Source organism: Ruditapes philippinarum, unplaced genomic scaffold, assembly GCF_026571515.1.
Source record: "Ruditapes philippinarum isolate M1 unplaced genomic scaffold, ASM2657151v2 ctg4862_1_1_1_1, whole genome shotgun sequence".
In the NCBI taxonomy this organism is placed as follows: Eukaryota; Metazoa; Mollusca; class Bivalvia; order Venerida; family Veneridae; genus Ruditapes; species Ruditapes philippinarum.
Window position 1 is genome coordinate 118,594 of NW_026860663.1, and position 26,441 is coordinate 145,034.

At 33.5% G+C, this 26,441-nt stretch overlaps 1 protein-coding gene across 6 annotated transcripts in view; it reads right to left on the reverse strand.

Annotated features, from left to right (window-relative positions):
* Positions 1–1,634: 1,634 nt before the first annotated feature.
* The window catches only part of LOC132712964 (uncharacterized), a 51,548-nt gene continuing 26,741 nt past the window's right edge, over positions 1,635–26,441 (reverse strand). For 4 of the 6 annotated variants that reach the window (XM_060695401.1, XM_060695402.1, XM_060695403.1 and 1 more), the window contains exons 2-8: positions 18,926–19,074; positions 17,953–18,059; positions 14,922–17,344; positions 6,713–6,967; positions 6,082–6,241; positions 4,747–4,949; positions 1,635–3,300 (exon numbers count right to left, since the gene is read on the reverse strand). In XM_060695401.1, coding sequence (XP_060551384.1) covers positions 3,292–3,300; positions 4,747–4,949; positions 6,082–6,241; positions 6,713–6,967; positions 14,922–17,344; positions 17,953–18,059; positions 18,926–19,074 — 3,306 coding nt within the window. In that variant the 3' untranslated portion in view covers positions 1,635–3,291. Of the gene's footprint in view, positions 3,301–4,746; positions 4,950–6,081; positions 6,242–6,712; positions 6,968–14,921; positions 17,345–17,952; positions 18,060–18,925; positions 19,075–23,412; positions 23,545–25,717; positions 25,855–26,441 lie in introns of those variants that run through there. The other 2 variants (XM_060695404.1, XM_060695407.1) reach the window with 2 other exon arrangements.

Here is a 26,441-nt window from a genome sequence, read left to right on the forward strand (position 1 = left end):
AATAAGTTGAAATGAAATCTGCTACACAATTATGTATATGTTTAATTTTCATATTAAGATATTCTATTCTAGAAAAAGGTGAATGTTTAGACATATATTAGGAAGAGGAAACATTATCTAATGAGTTTACAAGTTTTCAAAATAATGTTGTATATACTGGTTTCACGACATGAGATATATGTTTACTGACATTTCCTAAGCCCTAAAAAAGGAGGCATAATCGTGTTAAAGCCCAATTCTGTTTACATAAAATTTGCAAACCAGTGCCCTTTTGACCTTTCATAATATATACTTTCGTAAGTTTCAAGTTAAAATTAATACTGCTTTACAAGATATTCAACAAGGACCAAAACAAAAATAGACATTTGATCACAGGACTACAAATGTAAGTTATTCTTACATGGTACCCTAAAACTATTTTGGAGGGGGGTATAATAATACTTTAACATACATAAGAGCAAATTAACTATATTTATCATGTCAAAAAATAATACACACAGAACTACTTTTATGAATATAATGCTCACGGCATGGGGACTATTTGTGGTGTATTAAAAAGTACACTCGAAATATTCATATTTATATATAAAGAATTAACACACACATATATATATATGTATAAACTATGAAAAAAACATTACAAGAACAGAATAACTTTAGGCCAGACTAGAATTTGAACACAAGACATTTTCCCTACCATCCTTACAAATCTTAGCTGCAGATAAACTCCATTTATCTTACAGTTTAACCACATGTGACATATTTCAATTCTTCTACATACACATACACTAATCTTTTAACTTCTATACAAAGACTATAACTTTCAATACATAACAAATGTTCAGAAACATTCATCTGTTTTCAAGAGAAACAGAATGATGTTTTAATCTCTAAAGGTAAGTGGAACTATAAGGTTAACTGATTACCTTAACTCATTCAGATTAACCAATAAGCTGAACTAAGCTGAATTAAAATAAGATTTACAGATAAGCTGAACTCTTAACATAAGCTTAGCTCCAAAGATAAGCTTAACCTGTAGGCTGAACTCATTAAAGCTAAGCTCAACTGGTAAGTTGAACGTATTAGATAAGCTGAACCTTTTAAAGATAAGCTCAACTGATAAGTTGAACGTATAAGATAAGTGCACTTTTTAAAGCTAAGCTCAACTGATAAGTTGAATGTATAAGATAAGCTGCACTTTTTAAAGATAAGCTCAACTGATAAGTTGAACGTATAAGATAAGCTGCACTTTTTAAAGCTAAGCTGAACGTATAAGATAAGCTGCACTTTTTAAAGCTAAGCTCAACTGATAAGTTGAACGTATAAGATAAGCTGAACTTTTTAAAGCTAAGCTCAACTGGTAAGTTGAACTAGTATAAGCTCAACCATCGGGGTGAACTCTTAAAGATAAGCTTAAATGATTATGTCAACTCTTAAGATTAACTTAACTCCTTCAATGTGTTTTTTGTAATTTTTGCCATTATTTCTATTCCTTTGATTTTATAACAATTTTGTAATCAATTCTTTGCATTAACTTGAAAACTTTTAATATCTTTCTAAACGCCCACAAAATTGGCAGTTTTCAAAGTCCAGGGGAAAAAAATTGATGTCAAAATACATAATGACCGAAATAATAAATTTAACAAACTAGCATATTTATTCACAAAAAACAAATTCAAGCAAAACCAACATAGGGCTAAGCACTTCAAGCTATGATGTACAAACATTTTATTAAAAATACCTCATGTAAACAATTCTTACCAAAACATTATCCCTAACAGTGTATCAAACAGATGTGAAAATAACAAACTTATTGACAATGTATACATAATTTTACAGTAACAGTTGTCACTCACAAAAATTTATTTGTTCTTCTTTTTTTCAAATTCTGTTCATTGTTTGAGTAGTACAGCCATTCAACACAACTAGGCTTTGTTTTGCTTTTTTAAACATATTATTATGATGACTTTTTAAAAATATTATTATGCGTATTATATAAAGTTAAAACTGTACAGTATATCACATTGTTCATAATCAGGATTTATTACAAGATACATAACATACCAGTCATGGGGGTTGTTACACCTGACTGGTACAAAAACTTTACATATATATGAAATTACAGCCTCATATATATCTCAATGTCAAAACAACAGTTGAGCCGCATCACGACAAAACTAACATAATGGGTTTATGACCAACATGGATCCAGACCAGCCTGCACATCCGTGCAGTCTGATCTGGATCCATGCTGTTATCTTACCAACTCTATAACAAGTAGAGAAACTGATAGCGAACAGCATTGATCCTAAACAGACTGCGCGGATGTGCAGGCTGGTCTGGATTCATGCTGGTCGCAAACCCATTATGTTGGTTTTGTCGTGACACGGCTCATTTGTGCATTTCTCGTTAACAATATAAAATGAGACAATACAATGGTAACAGTTACTTTTCATCCAACTATCCCAATATATATTTTCCATTTCTTCAACATTTGCGTAAATATTTTTCTTTTTTTCAACATTTATGTTAATATCTTCCATTTAACATCTGTGTAAATATCCTCCCCTTCCTCAACATTTTCGTAAATATTTTCTTTTTTCTCAACATTTGCGAAAATATCTTCCATTTCTTCAACATTTGTGTAAAATGTCTTCCATATATTTAACATTTGTGCAAAATCTTTCATTTCTTTAACATTTGTGAAAATATCTCCATTTCTTCCGACGTTTGTGTAAATACCTTCCATATCTTTAACATTTGTGAAAATATCTTCCATTTCTTCAACATTTGTGAAAATATCTTCCATTTCTTCCAACATTTGTGTAAATGTCTTCCATATCTTTGACATTTGTGTAAATATCTTCCATTTCTTCATCATTTGTGAAAATATCTCCATTTCTTCCGATATTTGTGTAAATACCTTCCACATCTTTAACATTTATGAAAATATCTTCCATTTCTTCTGACATTTGTGCTACCATATTACCTTTAACACCTGACAGCAATCTTGACACCTTCATTTTCAGTCCATCTTTGTAAGTTGACTACTCAATGCTGACCTATTCATTCAAAATTCCTCTATATCTTAATACTTTGTGATCACAATTATTTTTCTTTTTCTTTAAACCTTACTATTCACTATGAAAGCATGAATAATTTCTGTTTTCTTATCTTTTGCTTTAAATTTTTTATTACACAATGGTTTCTCTTTGATCCTTATTTAGAACATTTCTAAATGGAATAGTCTATAATATTTTGAAGGGAAACCAGCCTTCTGTATTATCACTCTTACTGTTCCTGAAATAATGAATAAATTAAGTTTTATCATATGAATATATTTCAACAGAGGAAAAAAAATATATAAATATCTTATCATTAGGGGCTTATTAACATCTCATCACTATGCTTGGTAAATGCACTATTATAACTAATACAACATACATTAAAATATGTTAGCAATGCGACATATTGTTTCATTCAAGCTCTTAAGCAAATGATATATCCATAATTAAAAGCAATTAATTCATTTAAGCTCTAAAGCAATTATTTCAAGCTCTAAAGCAATTAATTCATTCAAGCTCTAAAGCAATTATTTCAAGCTCTAAAGCAATTATTTTAAGTTCTAAAGCAATTAATTAACTCAAACGCAATTATTTCAAGCTTTAAAGCAATAATTCACTCAAGCTCTAAAGCAATTATTTCAAGCTCTAAAGCAATTAATTCATTCAAGCTCTAAAGCAATTATTTCAAGCTCTAAAGCAATTATTTTAAGTTCTAAAGCAATTAATTAACTCAAACTCAAAAGCAATTATTTCAAGCTTTAAAGCAATTAATTCACTCAAGCTCTAAAGCAATTATTTCAAGTTTAAAAGCAATTAATTCATTCAAGCTTTAAAGCACACTTAAATTATGCAAGTCCAAAAGCAATTAATTCATTCATTTCAGGGAAACTTGTCAGCTAATAATTGAATATTAAAATGTCAAAAAGACTGTACAATGTTACTGACAGTCTCAGTTATAAAATAGAAATCTTCATATTACATTCCCCCCTCCCACATACAAATATGTTTGATAAAATATTCATAAAATGCTCTTATAAATAATGCATATGACATTCGCAATTTTTGTAGGTTTTTTAAAACAAGATTAAAAGCTATTGTCTGTGTTCTTTGTAATATTTATATGCCAATATTTATGAAATGGTGAAGGTTTAATATCAGGCTGACAATATGATTTTATTTGTGCATGATTTCAGTCACAAGCATGCAGCTTTGTAGAACAATCATCCTTATATAACCTTAGCTAGCTGTATTTTCTCGCATGAAAGAATTCATGATTCCTAGCAGGAATCAGCCATTAGTGCACAGCAGTGGAGGACAAGTGATTTTAAAGTCAAAGGTCGTTACCACTCAGCCACGTGCCATCCTTAATAACTTTCTTATTTTACTAATTACTTCAGACAGACCCAGTGTGCTCCTTCATTTTATTACATCAGGCACAAGTGACTTTATAGACAGAATTTTCCAGCTTTTAGTAAACTATAGCAAACAAAGATGGCTGTAGAATTATTGAAAGAAGCCATTACTTGAAATCATTAGACCCGATCTAGTCAGCCTACACATCCACACTGCAGGGTCATACACAGCTTGACCATACTGTATTTCATATCAAAATCGAATTAACCCCAAACTTCCAAACTTAAAATCAGGACAAGTCTTGTATATAAACTCAGAGGTTACAAACCTGGACTAGTTCTCCTAAACATTTCATCAAGAAAAGATAATGCTCTGTGTTTTCTGTAAGGTTAGGGTTCATACATCTCAAGTGGTGCTCAAGGTCACATGCATGCTCATGCATTTTACTCAATTCTACCTCGTCATCAGACCGCAATCTTTTCTTCGCCTCCGGAACATTTACTCTTAGACGCAAAGCCATGTACATTTTATCTGTAATGAAATTATTTCCAAAAATTAGAATTATCTTAAAACATATTCCTATTTTTTCTCAGATATAATCACTTCTAATAGTTCTCACTACTTACAGAGTGCTATTTAGTGTCTGAACCACAGAAACTAAGAATATTTCAAAAGGTGACCTTTGCTATCCCTTGTTACATTATTACTGATACAAGCAAGTACCTAAATAGAATTGATAAACTACTAGTAGTTAGCCAGCTTCATCAAGTCATTTTGTCAACACCTGTCTTTTCAGTGACTTTCAAACTTAACAGTGAAGGTGACCTTAAAGTGAAGGTGACCAGTAAAAGCGCAGGTGCACTCAGACATTAAACTATTAAGAACCATCAATCTTCCATACCATAATTTTACAAGACATGCCAACCTATAAGCTTCAGATCAAGGAGAAAGATGTATAATATAGGTGTGATGTGCACAACACATCCTCTTTATACCCAACGCAAAATCTTGACATTGCATCATCTTAGGTGAACTTGACCTCTGACCTGGTGACCTGGTTCAAGTGCATGACACAAATTCTCATGATGAATATTTGTGTCTAAAAATCTAAATTCATGTTATTTGAAAGTTCCTTCAATGCACAAAGAAGTTATGGCATGGACAAGTTTGGATGCACTGAACAGCCAAATTAGTCGAGCCCAGTGCTTTCACCATTCTGCAATAGAGGTCTTTCTCCCTCTACCACAAGTCTTCACTCCTTTGCTACACGGTCCTTTATCCATCCATTGCAGAGGCCTTCACCCCTTAGACACATAGGCCTTTACTCCTCTGCCACAGAGACCTTCATACCCTCAGACACATAGGCCTTAACACCTCTGCCACAGAGACCTTCATACCCTCAGACACATAGGCCTTTACCACATAGGCCTTTACACCTCTGCCACAGAGACCTTCATACCCTCAGACACATAGGCATTAACACCTTTACAACATAGGCCTTTACACCTCTGCCACAGAGACCTTCATACCCTCAGACACATAGGCATTAACACCTTTACAACATAGGCCTTTACACCTCTGCCACAGAGGCCTGTTTCTGAGACAGAATGTAAGATAATCAAGTAAATATCATAAACTATCAAAGTGAAGTATTGATAAATACCACTTGAAGCCTGGAGATAACTGACAACCATAAAGTATAGAAGTAAGGCTATTTCTTCAGTCACTTCTGGTGAGAACATACTAAATTCACCATCGTCCTCTCTCTGTATCTCATCATTAGGTGTGGTTGGAGGAGTCAGTGGGTTCTTTAATGGCATCACCTATGATAGATACACTTTAGGTTAATATATAATTTATTCCACTTTTCCTTTTTAATAATTAAAACATATATAGCATGTGCATTTGTTCTCTCAAATAACAAGAACAAATAATAAAATGGGAGTATGAGATCATAAGAAACGCAAAGCTTAACCTAATCATATACATGTACAAGACAACAATATTTATAGTTGGGTTAAATTTTTTACTCATAATTGACCATAGCAAAAGTAGTAACAGGGAAAACGTTTCAGAAATTGCTCCCATAACCACTTGCCCATAAATGTCCCCAAAATATCAAGTCCTTTAGTGTTAGTGATGACGACTAGCCTAGAGAGCCTGACAAGAACAAACTGTTGCCTACTCTATTACAGTACTTACATGCCAGTTTGTCATAATTAACAATGGACTGTAGTCAAACAGTGCAGAAAACATGCCAAGGTTAAACAAATTCTGAACAGTGTTTAACTTACCTTAAAGAAGCATTGTATAATATCTTCGAGTGAGTCGGGAAATGCGCTGCCTAAAGTTTGATGACAGTCATACTGTGACTCTAGCACCAGTTGTACGAGTTTACACTGTAAGAGTTGGGATGATACAGACTGTATCAGGAGCTGTTTATCGGAGAGGTTTGGCAAGAACTTATACGTATTCACCATATCTGCCGCTAAAATATTGGCACAGTCTATACAGCTTGAACTAACATCTACACAAAGTGCTAACAAATCCTAAAAATAAAACAAAACAAACTAGAACTATCACTAAATGTGATTAATACCCCCACAAGACTGCTTCGGAAATGAGGATGTTACTAGTAACAGAATATCTTGTAAAAGAATTGAAATATAGAGTTATGGTTGTGGGCAATTAAAGATAGTTGTGGTTTTTGTATATTGCATTTCCTTTCAATGTGGTTGGCCATTGATGAAGTTTTATTGAATTACTCTGTAATAAGTCCAGAAAGACAAAGAAAAGGAACAAAGGGCAATAACTCTATAAATACTGAAGATGGAGTTATAGTTCTTGTGCACTGCACTTCCTCTTTTTGTGCTTGACCATTGTATGAAGTTGTTTTGAATTTCAACCAGTACGTTTTAAGTTATGCTCCAGACAAGGAAAAGTATCAAAAAGCAGTAACTCTGTATTTTGTCAAAATGGAGCTATGGCTCTTATGCACTGCACTTCCTTTTAATGTCCTTGACAACTGTATGAAGTTGTATTGAATTCAAAACAGTAGTTTTCAAGTTATGCTCTGGACAAGGAAAAGTAACAAAGGGCAATAACTCTGTAATTTGTCAAGACGGAGTTATGGTTCTTGTGCATTGCACTTCCTCTCAATGTGCTTGACCATTGTATGAAGTTATATTGAATTCCAACCATTAGTCTTCAAGTTATGCTCCGGACAAAAAAAGCAATGGAAAAGTAACAAACGGCAGTAACTCTGTAATTAGTCAAGATGGAGTTATGGTTCTTGTGCACTGCACTTCCTCTCAATGTGCTTGACCATTGTATGAAGTTATAATGAATTCCAACAATTAGTCTTCAAGTTATACTCCAGACAAAAGAAAGCAATGGAAAAGTAACAAAGGGCAATAACTCTGTAATTACTTTAGATAGAATTATGGTTCTTATGCACTGCACTTCCCCTTATTGTGTTTGACAATTGTACGAAGTTGTTTTGAATTCCAACCAGTAATTTTCAAGTTATCCCCCGGACAAGGAAAAGTAACAAAGGGCAATAACTCTGTAATTAGTCAAGATAGAGTTATGGTTCTTGTGCACTGCACTTCCTCTCAATGTGCTTGACCATTGTATGTAGTTATATTGAATTCCTACCATTTGTCTTCAAGTTATGGTCCGGGCAAAAGAAAGCAATGGAAAAGTAACAAAGGGCAATAACTCTGTAATTACTTTAGATAGAGTTATGATTCTTGTGCACTGCACTTCCCCTTATTGTGTTTGACAATTGTATGAAGTTGTTTTGAATTCCAACCAGTAGTGTTCAAGTTATGCCCCGGACAAGGAAAAGTAACAAAGGGCAGTAACTCTGTAATTAGTCAAGATAGAGTTATGGTTCTTGTGCACTGCACTTCCTCTCAATGTGCTTGACCATTGTATGTAGTTATATTGAATTCCAACCATTAGTCTTCAAGTTATGGTCCGGACAAAAGAAAGCAATGGAAAAGTAACAAAGGGCAATAACTCTGTAATTACTTTAGATAGAGTTATGGTTCTTGTGCACTGCACTTCCCCTTATTGTGTTTGACAATTGTATGAAGTTGTTTTGAATTCCAACCGGTAGTTTTCAAGTTATGCCCCGGACAAGGAAAAGTAACAAAGGGCAATAACTCTGTAATTAGTCAAGATAGAGTTATGGTTCTTGTGCACTGCACTTCCTCTCAATGTGCTTGACCATTGTATGTAGTTATATTGAATTCCAACCATTAGTCTTCAAGTTATGGTCCGGACAAGGAAAATGCAACGGACGTCTGGACCGACCGACCGACCGACCGACCGACCGACCAACCGACCACCGGGTGACTCCTATATACCCCCCCAAACTTCGTTTTTGGGGGTATAAAAATGTGAAATATTTGATTACATGACCTATTAATTGTTACATCATTGATTTATTCGGATATATTAACAAAAGCTGTCTGCAAGACAGCACACTCGACTATTTTGCTCAGTAAGAAATGGAGAAACTCTATAACAAGAGCACTGCTAGCAGAGCATTATATGCTCGAAAGTGATTTTTTTAAGTAAAGATGAAGCAATTGTAAGACATGGGAATTAAATAAAGTATTACATCCATCAAATAACAATCCTCCTATAAAGTTTGAATATTGTGCGTGAAATAGAACTTAAGTTATGCTCCAGAAACAGTTTTCAGTTTTAAAGTTTTAGTGACCTTGACCTTTAACCGTGTGACTCCAAAATCACTTGGGGTCATCTACCCAATATGGACAATCATACTATGAAGTTTAAACAATGTGGACCAAATGGAATTTAAGTTATGTTCCAGGAACTGTTTTCAGTTTTAAGGAAATAGTGACCTTGACCTTTGACCTTGTGACCCCAAAATCAATAGGGGTCTTCTACCCAATATGGACAATCATCCTATGAAGTTTGAACACTCTGGGCAATATGGAACTTAAGTTATGTTCTAGGAACTTTTTTCAGTTTTAAGGTAATAGTGACTTTTGACCTTGTGACCCCAAAATCAATAGGGGTCTTCTACCCAATATGGACAATCATCCTATGAAGTTTGAATATTGTGGGCCAAATGGAACTTAAGTTATGCTCTAGGAACTGTTTTCAGTTTTAAGGTTATAGTGACCTTGACCTTTGACCTTGTGACCCCAAAATCAATAGAGGTCTTCTACCCAATATGGACAATCATCCTATCAAGTTTGAACACTGTGGACAATATGGGACTTAAGTTATGCTCCAGAAACTAATTTTAATTTCTAAGTAATAGTGACCTTTGACCTTGTGACCCCCAAATCAATAGGGGTCTTCTACCCAATATGGACAATCATCCTATGAAGTTTGAACACTGTGGGCAATATGGAACTCAAGTTATGCTCCAGAAACTGTTTTTAATTTCTAAGTAATAGTGACCTTTGACCTTGTGACCCCAATATCAATAGGGGTCTTCTACCCAATATGGACAATCATCCTATGAAGTTTGAATATTGTGGGCCAAATGGAACTTAAGTTATGCTCCAGGAACTGTTTTCAGTTTTAAGGTTATAGTGACCTTGACCTTGTGACCCCAAAATCAATAGGGGTCTTCTACCCAATATGGACAATCATCCTATGAAGTTTGAATATTGTAGGCCAAATGGACCTTAAAGTTATGCTCCGGAAACCAAATTGCGAACAATTGGACGGATACCAGGGGGTGTAACATAATATGCCCGAAATTCTTTCAGGCATATAAAAATGTAAGAGTTATGGGGCCTGTGCCCATCATGAAAGATAATCAGTGAGAACAAGTGTTTAAAGTTCCATCCAATACCTTCAGTAGTTTTAAAGATATCAACTTGCACCAAAAATTGGGTAAAAATACTTATTTAAAGTGTGACACTAACAACTGGGTGAGTACAAAAGTTCTCCCTATTTTTTTAATTGTCAAGCTATAAATGGATCCAGAATGACTGGAATGAATTAGTACAAATGTCTTTACTGATGTTGAATTCAAATTAAAGTAGAACTATTGCGTTTTATCTAAAGAAAGCATTCCAAACAAAGTACGTCTCTAATTATATACAATGAAACAATCATAAAAGTATTGAAAATTGCTGTTTCAAAAGCCTAATACACATTACTCAACCCTGCCCTTTTACCTCAGGATGACCTCATTCTCTGCAAATACAGGTAATACTGTCTGACATAGCTGTAATTGCTAACATGGGTAGTGAGGGCTAACTGTAGTGTCTGATAAAGCTAGCACTGGCAACACAGGTAATGTGACCAAAGTTTAATGTCTAATATAGCTAGAACTGCCAACACAGGTAGTGTGACCAAATTGTAATGTCAGATATAGCTAGAACTGCCAAAACAGGTAGTGTGACCAAATTGTAATGTCTAATATAGCTAGAACTGCCAAAACAGGCAGTGTGACCAAATTGTAATGTCTAATATAGCTAGAACTGCCAACACAGGTAGTGTGACCAAATTGTAATGTCTTATATAGCTAGAACTGCCAAAACAGGCAGTGTGACCAAATTGTAATGTCTAATATAGCTAGAACTGCCAAAACAGGCAGTGTGACCAAATTGTAATGTCTAATATAGCTAGAACTGCCAACACAGGAAGTGTGACCAAATTGTAATGTCTAATATAGCTAGAACTGCCAAAACAGGCAGTGTGACCAAATTGTAATGTCTAATATAGCTAGAACTGCCAAAACAGGCAGTGTGACCAAATTGTAATGTCTAATATAGCTAGAACTGCATGTCTGATATAGCTTAAACTGCCAACACAGGTAGTGTGACCAAATTGTAATGTCTGATACACAGGTAGTGTGACCAAAGTTAAATGTCTGATATACTGTATAGCGCATTATATCTGCGGTGTCAAATGTTGGCGTTTTTTAAAGTGTTTTGAATTGGCGGGGTCATAAATTGGCGCAAACGCTTTTAGACCGCCAAATTAAAACACTTGTTGGCATAAATATGGGGTCATGAATTGGCGATTACAATAAAGAATAAAAAAAATAAATAAAAATAACACCGGTCACGCAGTAGTTGACTGTCCTCGTTTATTTTACGGCATACGGTATACCTATGCTTGGTCACCTTTATCTTTACATCGTGCTAATTCTTATAATTAACTGGGATCAGACAGGTGTAAATATGGTACCGTGTGGTAACTGGACCATGGAAGAGAAAGGTATGCCCTATTATCCTGCAGTCTTTAAAGCGTGAAAAATTGTTCACGGTCACCACAACTGATTGCTATATAATTACAGTTATCATTAGTTTTATTTCAAATTATGAAACATAACAGTGAAAACAAAACAAATACTAGTTTACTTAAATTCGATAATAAATGACATTTAGATTTGTTTCTCGTCGTGTGATCATCTTCGTAATAAATACAGTATATAGATATATAATTAAATGAGTTTCGTACCAAGACTTAAAAATAAACAAATTCTTTTCAGCTTACTTGTAATTTTTATTTTTATTACAAATAATCAAGGGAGATTACTCGGACAAACCAAAGCTATTTTACCATGAGTTGTCTACCTTTCAAAGAATAATGGCGATGATCTAAAATGGCGGTGCTTTAAATTGGCGGTGTTTTGAATTGGCGCTACTGACCCTGACCGCCAATATAGCCAAATATAAACCCCCGCCAAAATAAGTACTTATACAGTAGCTGTAATTGCTAACACAGGTAGTGTGACCAAATTGTAATGTCTGATATAGCAACTGGCAACACAAGTAGTGAAGCCTTACTGTAATGTCTGACATAGCTAGAACTGCCAAAACAGGTAGTAGTGTGACCAAATTGTAGTGTCTGATATAGCTCTAACTGCCAACAAATGAAGTTTGACCAAAGTGTAAAATCTGAAATAGCTAGAACTGCCAACACAGGTAGTGTGACCAAATTGTAATGTCTAATATAGCTAGAACTGCCAACACAGGTAGTGTGACCAAATTGTAATGTCTGATATTGCAACTGGCAACACAAGTAGTGAAGCCTTACTGTAATGTCTGACATAGCTAAAACTGCCAACACAGGTAGTGTGACCAGATTGTAGTGTCTGATATAGCTTAAACTGCCAACACAGGTAGTGTGACCAAATTGTAGTGTCTGATATAGCTAGAACTGCCAAAACAGGCAGTGTGACCAAATTGTAATGTCTTATATAGCTAGAATTACCAACACAGGTAGTGTGACCAGATTGTAGTGTCTGATATAGCTTAAACTGCCAACACAGGCAGTGTGACCAAATTGTAGTGTCTGATATAGCTAGAACTGCCAAAACAGGTAGTAGTGTGACCAAATTGTAATGTCTGATATAGCTCTAACTGCCAACAAATGGAGTTTGACCAAAGTGTAAAGTCTGAAATAGCTAGAACTGCCAACACAGGTAGTGTGACCCAATTGTAATGTCTAATATAGCTAGAACTGCCAAAACAGGCAGTGTGACCAAATTGTAATGTCTTATATAGCTAGAATTACCAAAACAGGCAGTGTGACCAAATTGTAATGTCTAATATAGCTTAAACTGCCAACACAGGTAGTGTGGTCAAATTGTTATGTCTGATATAGCTAGAACTGCCAACAAATGGAGTTTGACCAAAGTGTAAAATCTGAAATAGCTAGAACTGCCAACACAGGTAGTGTGACCAAATTGTAATGTCTAATATAGCTAGAACTGCCAAAACAGGCAGTGTGACCAAATTGTAATGTCTAATATAGCTAGAACTGCCAACACAGGTAGTGTGACCAAAGTTTAATGTCTGATATAGCTTAAACTGCCAACACAGGTAGTGTGGTCAAATTGTAATGTCTGATATAGCAACTGGCAACACAAGTAGTGAAGCCTAACTGTAATGTCTGACATAGCTAAAACTTCCAACACAGGTAGTGTGACCAGATTGTAGTGTCTGATATAGCTTAAACTGCCAACACAGGTAGTGTGACCAAATTGTAGTGTCTGATATAGCTAAAACTTCCAACACAGGTAGTGTGACCAGATTGTAATGTCTGATATAGCTTAAACTGCCAACACAGGTAGTGTGACCAAATTGTAGTGTCTGATATAGCTAAAACTTCCAACACAGGTAGTGTGACCAGATTGTAATGTCTGATATAGCTTAAACTGCCAACACAGGTAGTGAAGCCTAACTGTAATGTCTGATATAGCTGTCATTGCTAACACAGGTATTGTGACCAGATTGTAGTGTCTGATATAGCTGTAATTGCTAACACAGGTTGTGTGACCAAATTGTAATGTCTGATAAAGCAACTGGCAAACACAAGTAGTGAAGCCTAACTGTAGTGTCTGATATAGCTTAAACTGCCAACACAGGTAGTGTGACCAAATTGTAATGTCTGATATAGCTCTAATTGTTTGCTATAAATATGTTCATGTATTATGCAATAAATATATTGAATTGAATTGATATAGCTCTCACTGCCAACACAGGTAGTGTAGCCTTATTGTTGTTTATGACAAAGTTTAATCTGCCAATTCATATATTGTGACCGAATTTAAGTGTGCAATATTATTACAGCAGCCATTTACAAAGAAAGCATGATGTAGGATAGTGTATGATACAGCTACAGCTGTCAATACAGGTATTTTGACCTAATTATAAAGTGTGTTATGTAGGTATAGCTACCAACACAGATAGTGTGACCTAATAAAGTGTCCAGTATACAATGTACCAGTGAATTGATATAACTACATCTGCACCTAGTTAATACGTATTGTTACCCCTATCAAAATGTATATTTTGACATTTTTGACAAAAGGTTTTTTTTTAAAAATCAGGAGGGGGGCAATTCTCTACCTTGGCAAATACATGTACTTTGGAGGGCAAGTCTCCTCTCTTACATTATAGGAAGGCAACTGACAGGGGGAGCAATTCTCAAGGTGGGGGTGTGCAATCATCCATTTATCAGACCTATCAACATAGTGACCTTAAAGTAAATTTCCTGACACAGGTAGGATGATCTAGTTTTATAAATCTAAAGCTGCCAACACAGCGTCAGCTAGGAGAGGTCTAATTATAGCTTCTGAAATAGCTCAAGTTGACAACACGAGCAGTGTGAGCAAACTATCTACTAATACATCATGTGATGCAGCAATTTCAGGTGATGAGAATGAAATTTTTTATGTAGCAACAGGTAATTTGGCCAAGGCACAAAGAATCTTGTAAAAAGAAAATAATCTAAAGTGGTAAAATGTACATTTGTATTTTAAATCATGAGAATTTCATATTTTGATCCAGAGCTATCTATAAATCTGCAAATTGATCCAAATTGTTTAAAGATAGTATTATTTAATGCAAGAAGATTTGCAACTTGCTATAAAAAAGTTTTAGTCTAACATTATTCAATTCAAGCAGCAAAATGTGAAGAAAACAAAAACGCGGCAAGTCAATCTTGCATAAGGTTTCTAGAACAAAGGGCCAGATAATAAAATCAATTTACCTGTAACATTGGCAAAACGTCTGGAAGCCGAAACTTATTTTCTTCCTCAGTGCGGCACTGTCCGGCATGAAGCGCTTGATTCAAGAAATAAATCAACCTCTTCCGACTTTCTGTTGAAACATCATATGCAAACATTTTGTATGCATATGACTTCCTTATTTCTCTGTTGTCGGAAAGGTTCCTTGAAAACAGGTCCATTTTCAGGACATCGCTTCCCAGCTGTAATAGAAGGGTCGACTGAAGAAGTTGGTAGTATGGTTTTCCCTGACTAGCTGTGAGTGCAGTGTTAAGACAACTTTCTATAGTTTCCCAGCTTATATCTATTTCTGCTGTTCTTAATGCATTCAATTCAGACAATAAATTATAAGCCCAATGTATGTGCGACAAAGAACATTCTGACTGAAATGCACTATTTATCACATCTTTGCACAAGTCACTAGGGATTATATATTTGCGACAAAAATTCTCGATAAAGTTTAAAGCATGTCCAAGATTGAGCAGTCCATCTTCCTCGCAACCATACACAATATTCTTTTGAGCACCTGGTATTTTCGGAGGTAATGTTTTAGAATCACTAAGGTTTAAAAAATCTTTCATATAAACAGTTAATTGATCCATTTGTTTAGTAAAAGAAAGCTTCTCAGACTGACTAGTACTAGCTAAGGACGTAAAATTTGAAAATATTTCACTGTTTCCAAACGACGAGTATGTTCTAGATTTGTGTAACTTCCTCTTCCTCGACTTCGGAGTCGAACATTCTTTGGGACTTGACAAGGTTATATCACTATTACAATGTTTCATTCCTAATGATGACGATGATGAGGCCTGTGATGAGTATGGCCTGAATGATGATGAAACAGTTTCTGAAACCGATGTCAAATCAGAACTGTCATCATTGGTCAAAGTAAACTTTTTAAATAAATTACAACTGACTTTATTCGCTTCACTAGAACCACTGGACAGAACATTAATGTTTTTCTGAAAAAGTTCGGGAGCTTTCATTACATTATCACTAATATCAACGCTATCCTCTTCGATATCTGGAAGAACTTCCTGCTCACATGCTCCATCACGAAGCGAACTATACACTTCTGTATACTTCTCCAAAATAGGCATTTCAAATGACTGAATTAAACTCTTCGATTTAGTCTTTATGGCTACCTCTAGTTTAGGCATACTAGTCTCTGCTTTATTTTCACTTGCATTTTCCATGTCAACAAATATTACATCGGAGTCGGAGTCAGTAACTGTTATACTCAGCGCTGAATTTCCAAGATAATCATTCCCACCTAGAGGTGTATTTATATCAATGTTTTCATCAGTATCTGATATAACACATTCTACAGCCGCAGACTCATTATCACTAATGTCACTAAACTGGTCAGTCTTAACAAAATAATTTTTACATTCTATCAATGTTTTATCTAAGTCATCATTGTCACCACTATCAACATCTATAAACACTTTGTCCTTTGACAACACATGGTCAAAGTCCTTATCATTCACTGGTTTAACCCCACTGTCACTCTCAGGCTCACTGATGTCGGAGAAAACATCCGTGAAATGTCTTCTCCCCTTCTCACTATCAGATTCACTCCCAGAACTTTCTATTGACTTTGATTTTCTATCTGACTTAAGGAGGGACTGTGATGTTTTTATTTTCACTATAGGTATCTTATCAAATCTGACAGCATTTTCGCTCCTAGGTGATACTTTTAAATTTTCTAATTCTTTTCTATAGTTTCGATCTAATGAAATTAGTAAATCAAACGGTCCACTTCTTGAACAGTTGACCTGATGGCACATGTCCGAACTGTCAGATACATGTCTATCACCATCAGCAACTTGAGCAACTCTTTTAACTTCATTAACCACATTTTTCACTGCAATTTGCTCCGTTGTACCTTTAGTTAACCTTCTTACAACTTCACAATGATTCGAATCTTTATCATTACCAACATTTGCTTTGTCAAAATTTTCATCCTTTAACTGAGTTTTTCCCTGACAAGTTTTATCCGAGGCATGAAGAGTTTGTGTGGAATGTTCTCTTTCCCTGACAGATTTTCCTGAAGAGCTGAGGCTTTTATTGTCTACATTCTGTCTATATTGTAACTTGTTAGAACCTTTCTCTTTCAGAGACTTAAGCAAAGCTTCTTTACTACTTGACTCTTTTTTAACTAAACCAGTTCTGATGGACTTTGGTCTCTTGTTGTTTATTTTATCACTCTCTAAATCTTTTAGTAGCACTTTCCTCTTAACTACCTTTACAGACTTATCTACTGCAAACAAATCACCGAGAATTTCTCGTTCTTTCGTCTTAATGGCCTCTATTGATTGCCTCTTCTTTTTTAAGCTCTTTGGTGTTTTTGTCGTACGGGACTTGGATGATCTTTCTGAAGATGGATGTCTATTTCTTTCGTTGTCTGGAATAGAAAATAAAACATTTCACTTATAATTTGCATTTTCAAATTTCATATATGATTCCAAAACTAGTTTTATCCGATTGTGTTATTTAAACAAAGATTAAAACTGTGGAGAATATAAATGACAAGTCCATTCTACAATAATTTCAATTTTGTTAGCATTCTATATATGCAAATAAATATGCAAAGCAAAGTAATCTATGAAATATTACTTTAGTAGTTTTATTACTCAAGGGCAGAGATACAGTGGGGGAAAAAAATGAATTATTCAACATAGATACAGTGGGAAAAAAAATGAATTATTCAACGTCAATAGGTTGCAGAAAATTCATTTATTAATTACATGTACCAAGTAATGGCAAATTATCACACAAAAAAAATAATCAAAATATAATTATTTGACCCTCAAGATCAAGGTCAATTATAAGTCAAGATCAAATAAAGTATTGCCATCCTAAAGGTTATTGTGACCAAAGTGAGAAGACAATCATTTATAAATGAGCTTCAGCTAGGATTGCTAATGTGTGCTGTTGAGATAACTTGTGTGTATACAGTATAACCTGTCCTGACACAATTGTGCTGGCCATTTCAGAGACATTGTTACTTACCAGGTATGAAAAGAGAGGGGTCTGGTAGAGGAGGTATTCTGGCTGTTTCACTGTTGTTTGAAACTGTACACTTCTGTTCAACTGACTTCTTGTTTTCAATCTCATGCCTACAGAAAGAAAATCAATATTTCAAAATCAAAATCAATCAAAATTTAGTAGTAGTGAATTATTTAAAATAAAAATCAATCAAAATTCAATAGTGATTTATGTCATAATAAGGTTCAAAGTTTTTAAATAACAGCACTCTCCTTTAAATTAAAATGTTAAACCCAGAGTTTTCAAAATGTGTAATGAATATGCCCTGATTTGAATTTGGAACAGTCCATTCAAATCTTAAGGATTTCAATAACAAAATTTAACTAGAAATGTGTTTAGGATGTCCCCACATGCCGCTGTTTTGTGCAGGACAGTATGAAAGACAGATAAAGGAAATTCTACATGACTCCCCCTACCATTAAGTGGTTGGTGAATAAAAATGACATCCAATTTTCCAATGCTGACATCCTGATTTATAAAATATTGAGCTGCAAGAATTTTATATCCTAAAGTATGCTTAAAAGAAAATAAATACAAGCAAAACTCCGAACAAACATAAAATAGTTCAAATCCCAACTTAAAGTATAAATCGTTGAAAACTAGCTCAGTCTGTAAATTTTTCAGCTGCAAACAGACCAAGGGTCATGACCAGGCTGAGCATTCTTCTGAACATGTGATATAAATCAAATGCTAGTAGTTAAGTATGAATACTGCATTTTTTTTTGCAATTTCTGGCCATGAATTTTATTTGTATTGGAGTAGATAGAAATACTGCATTACTTTATATCCAAACATAACATATTAACACTAACACGTTTTTCTTGAAAATAAAAAAAAATATTGTTAATTTTGCGATTAAAGGAATAGACCATTTCCAACAGCCTTAACACTTTAGGGACGTTAATATTAAATAATGTGAAAGATATATAACTTGTACCTATGCTTTAATCTCCTGGCCTCCCTACTTTTGAACCGGATATTTGGAAGCTCCTCAGACTCATACATCTTTACACAAGGTTCAAAATTATCTTCTGTTGACAGAGAAATAGAGGGCTTCTCATCCTCCGATGAAATGTAAAGAATCTCCTGAAAATATATATAAAACAACATGTAATTTTATGACAAACTATTGAAAGGTGCGAGTGGCAACATGGTCTAGTGGTTAACACGTCAGATTTGAAATCTTAGGATTGCTGACTGTGTGGGTTCAAACCCTGTCAGGGGCAAGCCGTTGTTTCATTGAGCAAGAAACTTAACATTCATTGCTTAGTACAGGTTAGTTCCTGGAACAGATTCATGAGTGTTTCAATAAGCTAAGTATAGCTTCTAAAACAAACAAACTAAAATAAATTTGTATTAACTAAAGGTGAGAACCTTAACCATCTAAATTTGCAAAATTTCACAAATATAAAATTTTCAACTTCAAGCCTAGGGTAAATAATAACACTAGAAAAAAATACATTCAGTCATAGAGTTGTGGATTCGTGGAACACATGTTAAATCCAATATAAACTGTGGATTTGTGGCAAAGTGCCATCACACCCAGTGAAGTTAAAATAATCAAAATAGCAACAGATGTACAGTCCATGTTTAAGTAGTTCTTAACAATTCAATTTTATATGTAAATACAGTCTATAATGATGAAAATAAACTTAAATACATGCATGTTACTACATAAATATTAATAGTAAGAGCTAATCAAATATTCACAGTTAGATTGAAACCGTCACAAAGGAGTTGTAGGAAAAATAAAAAGGAGGGAAAACAATCTCAAAAACTGTCAAAGAAGCTCAACATCACTGACAATATTTCGGCCTATAAAACTTCATGAACTACAATTTACATGACAATGGACTTGTCCTGCTTTATGTTCGGAACTGACCGTTCTTGATTTAAGGGATCTTGGTATAAATATGTTAAAAGTTAAGCAGCGAACAGTTTAAGCTGTCTGGTTATCTCAATAGGTAGACTGTTGGATGACCTGGGTTCGATTCCTGGACAGGGCAGGTCATTTTCGTTGTAACTGATCATGAAATCTTTTCTACAGTCATTTGCACTGCACCTTTGCTCTCGGGTATGTACAGAAATTTCAGTTCAACTTCCTTGCGAAAGTGAAGGCAACTAGTACTGGTAAACTGCTTGACATCCTGCCCAGTACCGATGCAGTGGCTGAACTGTGCTCTGGTAAATTCAATGTGGCTTCCTGCAGTGGTCCGAAGTGAAAACTAACAACACCACCACAGATAACAGTATACAACCTGGTCGGACAGTATTGTAGTGTGATTAAGTGATTACGCCCGCCTATTCCTGTATTATGGGAATAGGCCACAACTAACACAATCAACACTCTTATATAACAGCAATGTTGTTGTGCAAGCAGACAACAACAAAGTTGTAGCAAATTATATAATTTCAAAATTTAGAGGTGCACAATATTACTGTTAAAGTTACCATGGTAAAAATAAAAATACCTTAAAGGTCATTGAAAGTTTTAAATCATACATGTATTCACTTCAGGCAGTTGGTGATGATGTCCGACATTTCACTGCCTCCAAATGGTCAATTAAATCAAAGTTTTAAAAGAATTTAAATAAAACTTCATATCTGTCCATCAGGTTCAAGGAATATTAAAGGTCAAAAGCCATACTTGAGTTACATCATAAGAATATTTTGTCCAGTGCTGTTATGTCCAGACATGAATTAAATCCATTCATTTATTACATTTGGCAAATTTTAAGCAAATTCAATAATTTGACATACTATCCCACACATTGTAGTGAATAAAATGTCATCAAAAGATAAGGTTTCACCACTGCCAGACTAGTGCATTTATATGGATACATGTCTAGTCAGCCAAAATAATAAATTCTACGTTAAGAATTTTGCATTGTTTATCCTACTGTAATTTTAAACTGTTGCAATGTTTTGTTTTGTAAATTAAATTATAAACATGCCCCTTAACTGAATGCAAGATCAGTTGGTAGTCCAATATAACAGACGTTACAGGCTTATTATAGTTTATATGGGTCAAGCCTGATGTCTAATACAGTTATTGCTCATAAACGCATAGCATCATAATTTTTTTTAAAAATGTCTATTTTCTTGCCTTTCAAACTTTCTTCAAAAGTTTATCAAATTTTCTTTCAATTTCATGCTCAATCATTAATAAAAACTCTAAAACAATGTACTTATCAATTTAAAATAAAATATAAACATCAATCTATTTTTGTCTATCAGCCATACTGGTTAAGTAAAGCACTTTAAAGATTGATTCCAAATTTTTGAACAGAAAAATATAATTGAACCATTGATGGTGCATGGGCATTAATATTTTGTTAAAAAATCTGTTAGAAACTTCTGACTCATTTAAACGTTTGCATTTTAATTAGCCAATCAGAATTTGCACACTGTATGGCAGCCATTTGTTTATCGGCTGTAGAAGGAATTTAATTGATTTAATTATTATTTTTCCGATGTGACAGTTTATTTTTTTTGTAAAAAGGTTTTTATTTTTTACTTTTGTTCATAAATAGGACAAAATTTATGTAAATATACGCAGTCTTAACTGTTTCTTCCTTCCAACAGATTTTCATGCAGAATGTGCTATGGGGTTTTGAGCAAAATTCGATATGACGTTGCTTTGCCCAGAATCTAAAATATCTCAAAGTGACGTTATATTTAGGGACTTTTACATTTCCCTATACATGTACATTGAAGAGTACATCACAAAAATCCCTGTCTACCACAGTATATAAGTAATACCAACCTACAAAGATAATTAATAAATCCAATATAGTATTCAATTAATCATTTTATCACTTTCCATTCCAACATATTTTCAAAACTCCCATAACCCCATTCAAATCTTTCCAACAGTACATTATACTATAAATATAATATATTTCCAAAACTACAGTGCAGATTACATTTTTTATCTGGAATTTCTCACCTTTGTTTGAGTGACAACATATTTATAATCTGATAAAATTGAATGGTATTAAATGACAAAAATTTTTGTCATTTAAGTATTATTTATAAAACATACTGGTAATCCAAATTATCCATTCATATTGAAGAATAAACATAATATATCAAATTTGGCAAGTTTTGACTGTATTACAGACAGTAATAACAGTTACTGTTTTGTTGTGTTTTTCTCTTCTCTTTTTTTTCAAACCCTCCAGGTGTTTGATTCACTCAATAACATAATAAATATTGAATTATACAAATAAAATACGCCCTCTGGCATCAGTTTATTTAACATTTGGAACTGTCAAAATTGCATAAACCTTGACTTTAAGTGACAAAATCAAAACATTTATCTAGTTCAGAAACTAATTACAGTCAAATGTCACCCTCATGGCCTTTTTTTAAATAAATTTTTAGAAGAAAAAAAATTTACATTTTGGGTCGATTCAGATTTATTTTTAAAGTTGACAATTTAAATTTTACACAACTTTTTCAGTTTTTTAATACAAGTATGACCATATAACCTGTTCCTTCTGCAAGAAACAAGTTAAAACATGTCAACAGTGAAACAAGTCAAAATAGGTCAAGAGAATTTTTGGGAGCTTTTTGAATTTTTTTTTTTAAATAAGAAGACGGGGGTTATTTTTACTGGAGATAGACTGACCTTGTAGAATTTCATTTTTTCTCCCTATTAGTATGAAACCCTGAAAAATCGTTTTGCATGTTTTTCACCAGGTCTATACATTTGTACATGTAGTTAATATTATTACCTGATACCTTATATAGATGTAATTTGGTATTTTTAACTGTTTTCTGAAATTCTAAAAATGTCAACGTTCGCGAACTGTTGACCCGTCCATAGTTTCCGCTGTTTCCCTCGCATGCTCTGACATCATTGAGGATTCCCACTTGAAGCGTCCATCGATCTTGATCATAAACCAGAATGATGTGACATAACATAGTTAAAGTATTAAGTTTAATTATTAACATAATTATGTGCAAAACAATTTTTCTTGTTCCTTTTTTGTTCTGCAAGTACTGTTAAAACACTAATTGATCAGGCAATAAAACAGTTATTTCATATGTGATTTGGGAACAGTCAAACAGTTGTCCCTCGGTGTCGGGGATAGTGTTTTAACTGTTTCCCTCGGCCTACGGCCTTGGACATCAGTTCAAAACACTACCCCCTCCACCTTGAGCCAACAGTTTGACTGTTCCCAAATCACATATGAAATAACTGTATACTGTCTACAAGTCAAATAATAGTATGTTTGCAGGTAGAAAAGTAAAAAAAATTTTTTCATTTTCCTTAATGGCCTATAGCTTGCCATTTGATAACTGTTCCATAAATGGAGATAATGCACAATTATGGCATATAATTATTTCTCCCAATATTGAATAACATATTTTCATAAAAAATCAGATAGGCCATTAAATAAAAAATCTTTACTTTACCTATCTGACTTTCCTAAATTTAAAATCCAAAATAAAAAAGATAATAATTGCGTCTGCATGATTTACAACTAGAATTGAAATGCTACGTTTATGGCATTTACGATAAAAGATTTTGTAACGTGGCCATTAGAAATGTGGACACGAAATGACACGGTATTTCAGATGTCGATGTCGTGGACTTGTGAATCATTTTACAAAGGTAACATCTTGGCTATAAATACAGAATGTTATAAGGAAACATCTGATACACTACAACTAATGATGTCTTTAAATGATGCAAACATTAATGTTTTTTATACTTTACAGACGGCAACAGATGGCCACATGCTGCATCGAGCCATCGACCATTTACTCACAACAACACTAGCAATAGTTTTAGAATACAAAATGTTAAGAATACGAAAATCGATGTCCAAAAAGTGAGTCAGTAGACATAAAAACTGTTGGACTAATATGGTTCGTCTAATATCAAAATAAACCACTCTGCAGTGAACATTTTTTTTTTCATTTGAAACTTTACAATGACATCTGATAAATCACTGGTGGGATGTTATTTCTATGAAAATGCATTTATTAAGAGTGTTTCCTTACAACTTGTCGCATTTATAACACTTGTATCATATCAAGTTCGGTTTACTGACACTGTGAAGGGTCATATGATGACTTTTTAGTTTTACTGGTTCAGGAAGACCTAAAGCAGCCCATCTGTGTATTATTTTTAGTATTTTAGGTAGAATTTACCAACCTTCTGTAATTAAATTAATTGAATAGTTTTCTCACAAAACAAAATTTTCATATTCAAACTGAGATGAGGGGCAAGCGATCAGATTTAGGCAACCTTCCCTGCTGAGCAACAGAGGCACCCTTAATTATTAACATTTCAAGTTTGACTTTACATTTTAAAATATCAGACTTCAACTCTTAAAGCTGCATGCAGTCTCCAGATAAGCCAAATTATTTCAGGGAAAATTATCTTGAGAAAAATGTGCTATGATGAGAAAAATATGCTAAGATTGTAAGAAATTAGTAAAAAGATTTAAGATTCAAGTAATAATGTACATGTTATGTGCAATGAAGGACTAATTTTGCAGTATATAATCACTATAATTATTACCACGGCTATTGACTACAATGCTGACTTTTGAAAATAAAACATGCTATATTTCTTAAATGGACTTGACCAGTTTTCAGTTTTGGAAATAACGATTATTGATTTTGGGGAAGTATTCATGAAAAAAATTAAAAGATTAAAATTTAGTCAGCCAACTGTACCGAGCCTTGGACTCAACCTGCAATGAGGAGAAGGTTGGCATAGCTTTAAACTGGCAAAGGGGCAAGGGCTAACTTAAGTTTGGTTTGAGCAGGTAAAGACATTGTCAATGGTATCATATGCATAACAACACACAATTTGGATTTCATTTTAAATTTGTAAACTGTTGCTTAACAACAAACAAACATTACATGTATGCACATGTATAGTAGGTAACAATTTATAATACAACCTAAATGGAATTTATTATTTACTTCAAAGGATTGTTCGAAAATTCAAAGCTGGAATTATTCATCACGCAAATTAGTTATGCAGTATTTATGTATTTATAAATAGTACATGTACTTACATAATACAAGTATCATGTGTCAGAAACCAAATAGCATATTATCAAAAGTCTTGATTTAAAGAAATTTTTCGTTTAAATTGGTTTTCATGGTTGAATATAAATCAAAATGACAAACTAAGCAAACATTCATTTTTTATATAAATAGCGATTTCTGTTTGGAAAATATTGATTTCTCCAGCCTAACTTTCATTAAAGGCACAATATACCTTTAATATAAATCCATATTTATTAAGTTCTTTAGAAATGTCAAGCATGAGTTTAATAATTATGTTCTAATAATGGTTTTAGAGCATATTAGATGTTGAACAGCCAAAACAGTAGCGCTGAATGTCAAGTATATATAATTTTGTAAAGGTAGCAAAATGTAAACAAAGTACATGTAGTACATTGACTTCCATACAAAATACATAATACTCTATGATTATACCATAATTGACAACAAAGCAAAAGGAGCAAAAATATTTCAACTAAGTGACTTATGAGTAACTTTTTTGAAACCATAACAAAACAGTTTTTGAGAAATATAAATGATAGTATTTCTAGGGCATACTGGGCCTTTAAATATGGATGAGTACATGAATCTATTGCACATCTGACGCAATTATGATAATAATGCCTGATTGTTGTTCTGTTCACAAAAAAAAAAAAAAAAAAACATTTTAAAAAAAGAATAAACCAGCACATACCTTAAAATTCGTCTTTACTACACTACATTTGATCCGATATCAATTGTAACAAACAACAGTTACTACAAACCAATTATTCTTTGTTTAATAAATAGACACGAAGATAAAAAATCAATATTTCATATTATCATGTCCTCGACACAGTATATAACATGAAAACTAACTTGAAATATATCCAAATCTTTGAAATCTTTTTTTGTCAGATACGGTTGACAGATATTCTTTTCAACAGGAACGGAGGCCCAGAACAATAGAATTGGATATATCGTACTAGTCACTGCCTATCTTTCAAAGTGTTTGGGATGTGTAACATAGCATTTCCATGTCAAAATGCTTTTAGGGTACTTATTATGAAAAACATAAATTATTTCTATATTCAAAAATTAACTTTTACATTTTTAACAATCATTAAAAGAATTTCATGTTGTATAAATATTTTGATATAAATTACTTTTAGATTCTCAACTGATAAATTTTACAACTTTAGTATAAACATGTCATAGTGGTCAATAAGAAAATATTATCACCTTTTGATTTTGATACTTTATGGCTTAATTCTCAATTTCCTAGTCTGTTATCAAACAAGCCATACTTGATTATCTTTTGACATTTATTGCTAATATTGCTTAAGGCTTAGTCACTATGACAACTCCTTCTTAATTTATATTGTTGATTTTTATATTTTAAATTAGTCTTATTTTGAATCCAGAACTGAGAACATCTA